General features: G+C 29.3%; 2 protein-coding genes across 3 annotated transcripts in view; one reads left to right on the forward strand and one right to left on the reverse strand.

Moving 5' to 3' along the window:
* Nucleotides 1-1,260, reverse strand: part of LOC108744099 (rho GDP-dissociation inhibitor 1) — a 3,174-nt gene extending 1,914 nt beyond the window's left edge. Inside the window, exons 1-3 of one of the 2 annotated variants that reach the window (XM_025973763.1) lie at nucleotides 1,116-1,260; nucleotides 720-910; nucleotides 433-657 (exon numbers count right to left, since the gene is read on the reverse strand). In XM_025973763.1, the coding sequence (XP_025829548.1) occupies nucleotides 433-657; nucleotides 720-897 (403 nt within the window). In that variant the 5' untranslated portion in view covers nucleotides 898-910; nucleotides 1,116-1,260. Of the gene's footprint in view, nucleotides 1-432; nucleotides 658-719; nucleotides 925-1,115 lie in introns of both variants that reach the window. The other variant, XM_025973764.1, reaches the window with a different exon arrangement.
* Nucleotides 1,261-3,249: 1,989 nt separating this feature from the next.
* Nucleotides 3,250-7,430, forward strand: LOC108744097 (ankyrin repeat domain-containing protein 27-like). Its single transcript, XM_018479691.2, has 2 exons — nucleotides 3,250-3,476; nucleotides 3,622-7,430. Exon 2 carries the CDS (start codon nucleotides 3,636-3,638, stop codon nucleotides 6,252-6,254), a length of 2,619 nt encoding a protein of 872 aa, XP_018335193.1. The 5' UTR covers nucleotides 3,250-3,476; nucleotides 3,622-3,635; the 3' UTR covers nucleotides 6,255-7,430.
* Nucleotides 7,431-9,601: the final 2,171 nt, after the last annotated feature.

Below are 9,601 nucleotides of genomic sequence, written 5' to 3' on the forward strand. Positions count from 1 at the left end.
ATTTTTATTTAATTTTATCCGTTTAAGAGTACCAATTCTGTGGTTGCCAACAAAGACTAAAGATTATTAGTAACAGAACATGCTAATTTAAAGTTAGGAATACAATTACCATTTATTATCTAATCAATTGTAACACACATTTAAGAATCATTTAAATATCATAAAATACAACATAAAAGTTCTAATAAGTTTTTGCATACGACTAACACCAATTATTATTCAGGTATTACCAACAGTAAGTTATGTTTAGATAAATGTGTACTTAATATGAATTTTAAGCAATTATTGCAGTTAAATTATAAGTAACATTTACCTGCCTCTGCAAAATCCAGAATGCAAAAAGAGAATTTCAACAGTTATTAATATTGAAACATGCTAATTTACATATAATTAAAAATTATAAGAGTACAAAAGATAAATGTTTACACTGACCTGGTACACCCATTCTGTAGGTCTTCTGTACATACTTCAATCCATGAACAATTTCCCTTTGAACAATAAATTCAATGCGAATTCTGTATGATACCCCTTCTTTTATAGTAAATGTTTCCTTTTTGAGCTTTGATAAGTCACCAGTAAGATCTAAGGACACTTCAGGTCTGCCTGCTACCACAAGCACTAACTTTTTGACAATAACTTTTCTAGGATCATCTGGCTCTGTAAGCATAACAATAAAATAAAGAACTGCCACAATAATGAAACATTAATAAGGTCCCTACCTACAACAATTTTTCCTGATTGTGCCTCTCCCAACAAAGCTTCTTTATACTTCCTAAGACTCTCATCTTCTTGATCTGCTGCAAGGATTTCTTCAATGGTCTTTTCTGGGGGTGGTTTATAGTTTGTTTCAATTTCGTGTTCGATATCTTCAGGTGTGTGAACTTCGCTTTCGGACATTACTATTGGTTATCTATACAAAAAATACTACAAAAATCACTTCTGTTTGTTAAAAAATGTATATGAAGTTACTGATTCGTCTTTAATTCAATCTAAAAATACCTATGTGACATATTTCTGAAACATGTATACCGGTTTTTTGAATCACAAAACTATAAATACTTGTATGGAACAAAATAATGATTAATAAAAACTTTACATTAAAAGTGTATACTTACTTTAAAACCTAATTTAAACAGAAACTTATATAATATAATCAGAAACTTTTTTGACTAAATCCAGAATTTAGTATGCCATAAACTTAATCCACAAACTATTCAACGCAGCGGGTGGGTGTGTTTCTGTCATGGTTTTGTGTTTTTGGGTGTCAACGATGTCAAACAAATGTGACAATTATGTCTTCAAATTTGCTATTACTATAGAACAATTTATAATTGCACATAATTTTCATAGTAAATATCGGTCATATATTGAATTATGCATTTATGATTATTTTCATTCACGATAAGTTATTCAAAAAACACGACCGCGGTCGTTAGTTAATGATCTTTATAAATTAGGCAAATGTGAAAAGACTTAATTTACGTGCTGAACGCTATGTATGTTTAATGGAACGCACCCTATTTATTCATAGCATAAAAATCATAAAAAGATATTTGTTCAGGATTTGATAAAGCTGAACAGCGAGTCTTGCCAAAGTAAATAAACACAGAAATCAAGAAAGTAATTAATTTATTGTAATCAATCTAATGTAATTATTATGGTCATAATTATTTATCTATGATCAACTATTAACTATTCTAAACCTGTCTAAACCTTAAGTAAAATAAAATTGCTATTTTTGTATATTCATTTCTATTAAAGGAAAATATTTTCTTTAAAGTTACCTTATAAAAGAGGTAGAAAAGTGCTTTTCTCAATTCCAGTCCTCGCCAAAGTGGCTGAGTTACAAAAATATGTTCTAATTTAGACAATTTCATTTTATGTTCGTGGGCTAGTCTTTGAGTGCCTTCCCCACAATTGAACAAATATCTAAAATTGAAAGAGAACTTCACAATAGAAAATGTATCTTCAGAAATAACAAACGTTGAGATTAATTTTGCAAAAATTGATTTAAATTAATAGATGATAATAAAGGTGAATGGATAAATATTTGACAAATTGTGGAAAGTAATTTTACATATTTTCATATTTAACTTTTTTTATAAGCTATTTCTATTACAATTTTTTCTACAAAATTGTATAAAATACAAACCTGGACTGATCCGAGAAAACATACAAGCTTCTTGGTGCACCAGGAGCACCCGTGCCAAGCACTTGCAATGTAACTCTACCAGGAACATATTTAGCAAGCTTTTCTTTGATTTTCTTTCGCTGTTTTTGGGCTTCTGAAATATGCTTGGGATCTTTAGGCATGGATATTAAAATTTGTTCTAGGTTAGAATTTTTACGAGTCGAATAAAAACGCAAAGGAAGTGCAAACAGGGTCCTACAATAATTACAATAGGGAAAATGGAACATTAGGAGAATAACACTGAACAAATACCAGCACGTAAATTTAGCTTTTTTTAGTGTTTAATTTTTCATGCAATCTACAAGAATTTTACCACACTTTTTTGTTTTCTTTTTAACTAATTTGAAATAGTTCAACTAAATGTACCAATCGTAGACAGTGTCATGATCAACATTCGATCGTTCATTTGAACTAATGACTTCTATGGTCTGCACAATCAGATTTACAGCGTATACTTATATATAAGATCAAGAAACTTTCCAGCGAGGAACACATAAAGTGACACAAAACTTATTGGACAGTACTTCTTATGATAAATGTCGACTTTAATTGACCTTATCCTTTCTGGTTTAAAAGTTCCCATATCGAACTGCTTGGGTTAATTCTTCATTGGTAAATTAGAAAAGTATTATTATTTATTAGAGTTAGAGAGGTATAATTCTACTAATACACGAACTACTACTAATGCATTGTCGTTCATCTAGATGATAGCAAATTAGCAATAACAGAAATTTATATTTCTTTGTACCATGGCGCTGGCAAGGATTCAGTATTATTTCACAATCAGTCATATTCCAGGTCGTTTTCCAATTAGAGATTAGAGCACTAGAGCGCACAATGCGGCATTATGCGCATCATTATCTATGCGCATCATCGAGTGTTCCAACTACAGCAACGCCTCGCACCGTTGAACACTTTGAAAAGTACTGCCTAGTCCGATGCGCACAAAAAAATATAATTGAAATAATAAAAATCGAAAATAATTATAATATTTAGAAAAAGCTCTCGACTAATTATTATTATTGTTGTATACCATTCCCTTTAAAAGTACATTAATAAGGTTGCTAAGTCGATGACTGTTTTTTTTTTCTCAACACTGACATTAGTGTACTCTGTTGGCGCACTTGAAAACTAATACACATTCCAATTAAGCACCATCACACTTCGGCATGGTCGCATTATGCTGTGTAATTGAAAAACTACCCCAGTGTCGTGGAGTAATATCTATGAAGAGTGATTAGGACCTTATCTATGGCGTAAGACCATAGACGCAAGATGTTAGGAGGTTAGGCTTTTTTCCAATGTTTACGCTATGGCATGGTTATGGCTATAAAACTTTCTTCTTTTGTGAAAATACATATTAAATCTGTATCAAATATACAAAATAAGTCTTCATACACATGGAAAAATTAAAATATTGGTTTAATTAGTTTAAGATCAAAAAATGTGCATGGAGTATGATGAGTCAATGACAGACAATCCATTTTTTCAAGAAATTCAGAAGAACTACCAAAACCTTATCCACGAAGCAATTAAAGAAAAATGGATATTCTGCATACCGCGAAGAGGAACAATTTATGGTCACAATTTGAATGCGAACGACATTTTTGAACATGTTCTAGTGCCATATCCTAAAACTAAAAATAATTGCTACAGAACGTTAACTAATAAAAACGTGCACATTAAAAATAAGTGTCTTCATATTAACAGAAGTCCCTTAGAAAGCAAGAACTTTAAAATATTATTTGAGGAGACTTTTTATGTAAGTAACCAAGAAAAATATACTGTATGGTGCATCAATAAACCTTTACATTATTTGCACAATGCAGAAATCCACTTTGATAGTAATAAAATTAATACTTTACAAGATTGCATCAATCTTTTAAGTAAATATTGTGTTGTTACTGATATTTTAAAGTTAATAGAAAAGGAATGTAACAAAATATTAGCATTACATAAACATTTGGAAACTGAAAGTCTACAGAATTTACGTAACATTACCAAAGAATTGTTTATAAATGTTTTAGATAAAGTTATGAAATTTGTAAATGTAAATGAGATGGAAACATCAACTACTCTTGACAACTTCAAAATATCTGTTGAGACATACATACAATTTATTATATACAAAAGACACTTCCCAGCAGTTTGCAATGCTACGGCTTATTTGGACAGTAGTCTTAATAAAATTATAAGGAACAGTTTTCATGTAGAGTGTAAGGATTTAAATATAGATTCATCACTACACGACTACATATCTTCTGCTAAATTGCAATTAAATAAAATCAACAATTTTCAGACAATTTTAGACAAAGTTAATTGCTTAAAGTCTTCTTTCCAGTTTTGTAAACTCAAAAATATTACAAATAACACAAAACTTCTTTCTGCTGATGACTTTATAAATATAGCTATATTTATAATTATTAAATCAAATGTTTACAACTGGGTGGGAAATGTGACATACATTACTCAATTTATTTGTAATAATTTCTACTCCTTTAATGAAAACTCCTTTTTTATTACTACTCTTGAGGCTGCAGTGCAACACATACAGAACAGAGGAATACTAACTTTAAAGAATGAAATTGTTAAAAACGACTTAATTAATAATTTTAGTACTAAATTAGAGTTGCTGTATGAGCACATTAAAAGTAATAACTTTATGAAATTTCAAGAACTGTTTGCTACTATTACTCATAAACCTATAGTTCAGTACAATCAACAACTTTGCCATCCTTTATGTTCCTGTGAATCTTGTGAGACTGTATTAAAAGATGAAATTAATATTGATACTGTTGACGAAAAAGGATGTACATTGCTTCACATGGCTTCTTATTATGGAAGATCGCAAATAGTAGACGAACTCATCCATAAAGGAGCCAATGTAAACTGTGTAGATTTTATGAACAATTCTCCATTGCATTATGCAAGCAGTAGAGGAAACCAAGATATACTTTTGCTTCTTTTACATGCAAGGAGTGAAGTGAATTTAAAAGATTATAATGGAAATACACCCCTTCATCTAGCTTCTTACAATGGTCATGAAAATTGTGTGAAAGCCTTACTTTATAGTACAATACAGAAAGAAAAAGCTGTAGATATAAATTGTCAGAATAATTCTGGAGACACAGCTTTACATTTGGCTAGCAAATTGGGTTTTGTAGAGATTGTCGGCATTCTTCTTCAGTATGGAAGTAATCCAAACATAAAAAACCATAAAAATATAGACGCAGTCGAACTGGCTCACAACTATTACGTAAAGCAAATGATAATTTTAACTAAACTACACGGAGTAGAAAATACAGATAAACACACAAGCAATAATAACGTTACTAAACCTAATAACAACGATCAAACTGATAAAAATATGGAAAATCCTGTATTAAATGATATTCATACAAAAGGTTACAAGCAAATGAAAAAGGTTGAGTTAGTGTTGAAGGCTATAGAAAACAACGATACTCCATTGATGTGTTACCACCTGGGAATACCATCGTCCCACACTAGCGCCTTACAACAAACAATTGCAGGAGAATGTCATCCCTTATGCCTATGCGAAAAATGTCAAACAAATGGCGAGATAGAACACGTAAAATCTTTCCCGCCTGTTTCTAACGCTATCCACGTAAACATTTGCAACACTGGTGGATACACCCCTCTTCATATAGCAACAAAATATGGTAGAAGCGAAATGGTACGTCTACTGCTTGACAGTGGGTCGTCAGTTAATGCTAAAACATTCAAACATCAGTTTACTCCTTTGCACATTGCTTGCCTATATCAAAGAGTGAATTGCATTCGAGAATTATTGAAATCAGGAGTCTGCGATGTAGATACACAAGATGCTAAAGGTAACACGCCCCTTCATTATGCAGTTTCCGTAAATAATGCAAGAATTGTAGAAATTTTGCTAGGGGCTGGGGCAAATGTTACATTAAAAAACATATATGATAAGACATCTCATCAAGAAGCCAATGAAAGAATGCTACTTAATATTTCGAAATTATTTAAAAAAAGATATGAAAAATTGGTCGACGATTGTGAATTACCGTTAGAAATTTAATTTTTTTATGCTTAATGCTGTAATAAAATTGCCACCGCTTTTTTAAATAATCAACACAAAAAATATATACAGTCAAAAAAGCTCTTGTCGTGGGAATCATGCTATTTGTCAACGTTTTAATTCGTTGCAGTCAATCATACCCCCTACATAAAGTGCATAGAATAAATAGGAGACGTATACAAATTCAGCATAAGCAGAGGGGTTAGAATTATAATTATCAGCTATTCTAAAAGGTTTTGATTTTTTGTGACTTTGACAATTTAAAGTGACAACTTTGACAATATGAATAATGAAAAGCAACTTTTTGGTTTTTGCATTCCCAAACAAAAAACAATTAAATTATTTCGAGATAGAAACACCAACCAATATCCAAGCATATTTTTTGTAATAACACAAAACTTTTGCAGTTCTGGTGTTTTTTAATTTGATGTATCGATATTAATAATAGGTGCTGTAATAATATAAAAAAAATACCTTTTCAGTTACAAACCTAAACAGTAGGGAAATTTAAAAAGGCATTTCCGTTTATTCATTAAGTAATTTGTTTTCTGCAGTTGCTTCTTAAGGAATTTAGAGAGTTATAATAACTGTGTGAGAAAAATTAGTTTTTGTGTGCAATCTTACTTTAACTAGCTGCCCAAGATAAAATAATTTGATATGGTGAAGCTGTACTGGATGAGGAAAGAAATAAAATCCAATAAAAAACGACAAAGTTTAACCATTTTTAAAACCGTCAAAAATCATACACTGCTAAAGGTGCAAAAAAACTATCTGTTTTTTAATATTTACCGTCTATTTTGTTTCACTGTTAATTTTTACCAGCTTCATTAAATCAACTGTTGTTACCTCGTACAATTAGTTATTTACTATTTTTTGTACAAAACTGATTTTTTTCGCACTATAACTCTCGATCGTTCGTTTAAATAATTAACTGTACCTACTTGACGCTTTTGTAAAATGTGATTAGTTAAAAATAGCAATGATATCAAATAGGCACTATAATTTATCATCAGGTGAGAAGTAAAAAAAATGATATACTTTAAAGCTATTTTATTTCAATCTGTATGCGACTCCCTTAAGGTTGATTTTTAGTTATTATAGTACACAACACTAATGATAAGTAATATGTGACTATGTAATTCTGTGATAGTATTTGTAATATACTTAAAAAAATAATTTGTGTGATTTTCACAATTTAGATATCTTTATTAAGAATAAAATGTTTGTGTATTCTAATTTGCATGGATTAAATCGTCTAGTCGTTATCAAATTTCTGGTCAAATGCAACATTAAGACTCGACACTTTTTGATTTTAAAATAAATTTATTTCAAGCAGTTTATCCGCTAAAAATCCTCATTTTAAAATAATTGCAAGATATTTATATATACATATTAGTTAGATGAGATCTATTACATTATTAAATTCGTTATGTCTTTTCGGTTGTTGATTTCTATTTTTGTATTGAATTATTTATATAAACACTTATATATTGCTTTTAAAACAAATAAATAAATTTCAATATTTTTTTTATTTGTCCTTTAATCTTTACCAAAGTTTGTTACCTTTTGTCTTTTTACGATAACGAGAAAAAAATGTACCAAAACCCCAAGGAACATAAAAGAACGCTTTTTTATTCTTACTATTAGTGGATTACAACATAATATATGTTTTTTTATTGTTTTTCCATTTTAAAAGCGTTAATGGGTTTCATTTCAAATGTTATACTGAAAGTTGTACTGCTTTACATTTAAAGTAATACATTTCAACTTTATAACCGAGTGTTTCATATGGACCTAAAGATAATTGAATCATGTTAATTTCTAAATAGATCTAAACATCTCGCATTTCATTTTAGCTGCTTTTGTATTTCCAACATATTTTTATTAAAACTTACGATTTCATTTACACAAATCAAATAGAGTCCACTAATAATCGTAGTAATTGAATGTTCACTGGGCAACGTCTATCGTATTAAAAAAATATTTCAATAAATCTACAATAGCCAATTTTATTATTTGGAATAAATTAGAAGTGAAAGATTAATTGTAAAAATAAAATATAATTCTTTCTTCGTAAACCGGTACAACATCCGGTCTACAATGTTTTGGAAATAAAAAGTGTCGGTAGCACTAACTTACTTTCTAAGATTTAGAGATGAGCTTTAAACTTTCGAGATATTTGAGCTATCTCTCATTGTTTAATTGTACTAATATTGAAAAGGACTTCTTAGAACGTTGAAAACACAAAATAATTCTCTTAAAACAAATACTAACTACGCTAAAATATATACCTTATATTACATTTAACTGCTTGAAAAGAAATGAAAATAAAATTTAACTCAAAACTTAAAGTTTATAAGCTAAATGTGAAAATAATTTGTAAAGGTGATATTTTTTATTCCTTTGACATTACTCAAGAAAAGAAAACATATTCTCTTATTTGTAGCCTTTCTTTATAGTTTTTATAAAATACTTAGCGTGTAATGGAAAGAAATTTATGAAAGTGTACTTTAAGAATAATTAAATAAGAACTACATTGAATGTCAAGGTACAAGCAATACCGCTATCTATTTATATTTACTGCTAACTGTAGTATTTCACATGTTTGACAAGAGCCTTACGAAGGTATCTGTCTGCTTGATGTAGTAGGTACGCAAGCCAAATTAATGAAAAATATTAAGCTCTGAATATCCATCACTATTTTAGAAAAGCACTTTATTTGGTAAACAGTACGTACATACAACACAATCCTGCACTCGTTTTTACAATAATTGTAAACTATTTTACAATTACATATTGTCTATTAAAATTACAGGGCAGCGTAAAATTAAAATTATCAATATAGTACTTTACCAAAATAGCTTCAAAGGCAAAATGCAAAATGTATTTATCTATTATCTCAACAATAAAATTAATGCACTGGTACACTTTTGACTTAGACGAATGAAAACTTAAATCATTAATTACATAACAAAAAAATACCAAGTTTACTGATTTCTTCCTTTTATCATCTTAATTGCACCATATAATTAGCATCACGAAAGTATAGAATTTGGTACACAAATAATATACTTTTCAATACTTGATTATCTTTTCGTGATATTGAGTAGAGATAAAGTATGTTCTGTAAACAGAAAAATAGACAACTACCATAAAGATATGAAAATAAAGGTAGCAGTTTCTGTTTTCATTTGAAGAATATCTATCTGTAACTGTTTTCTAAACTTTTGAGGTAATATTTGTAGCTTTAACAATAAAAAGCAACAATGAAAAGTTGCTTAAAAAATTAAATCGTTTAAAATTGAAATTAGAAAGTGAAAAAGCGCTTAAATTTTAAAAAAAAAAAA

The sequence above is a fragment of the Agrilus planipennis genome, unplaced genomic scaffold (assembly GCF_000699045.2).
Source record: "Agrilus planipennis isolate EAB-ADULT unplaced genomic scaffold, Apla_2.0 scaffold18, whole genome shotgun sequence".
Lineage (NCBI taxonomy): Eukaryota > Metazoa > Arthropoda > Insecta > Coleoptera > Buprestidae > Agrilus > Agrilus planipennis.

Bases quoted from the DNA above. Each gene is read 5' to 3' on its own strand.
- LOC108744097 (XM_018479691.2), top strand. From the start codon at position 3,636: ATGTGCATGGAGTATGATGAGTCAATGACAGACAATCCATTTTTTCAA.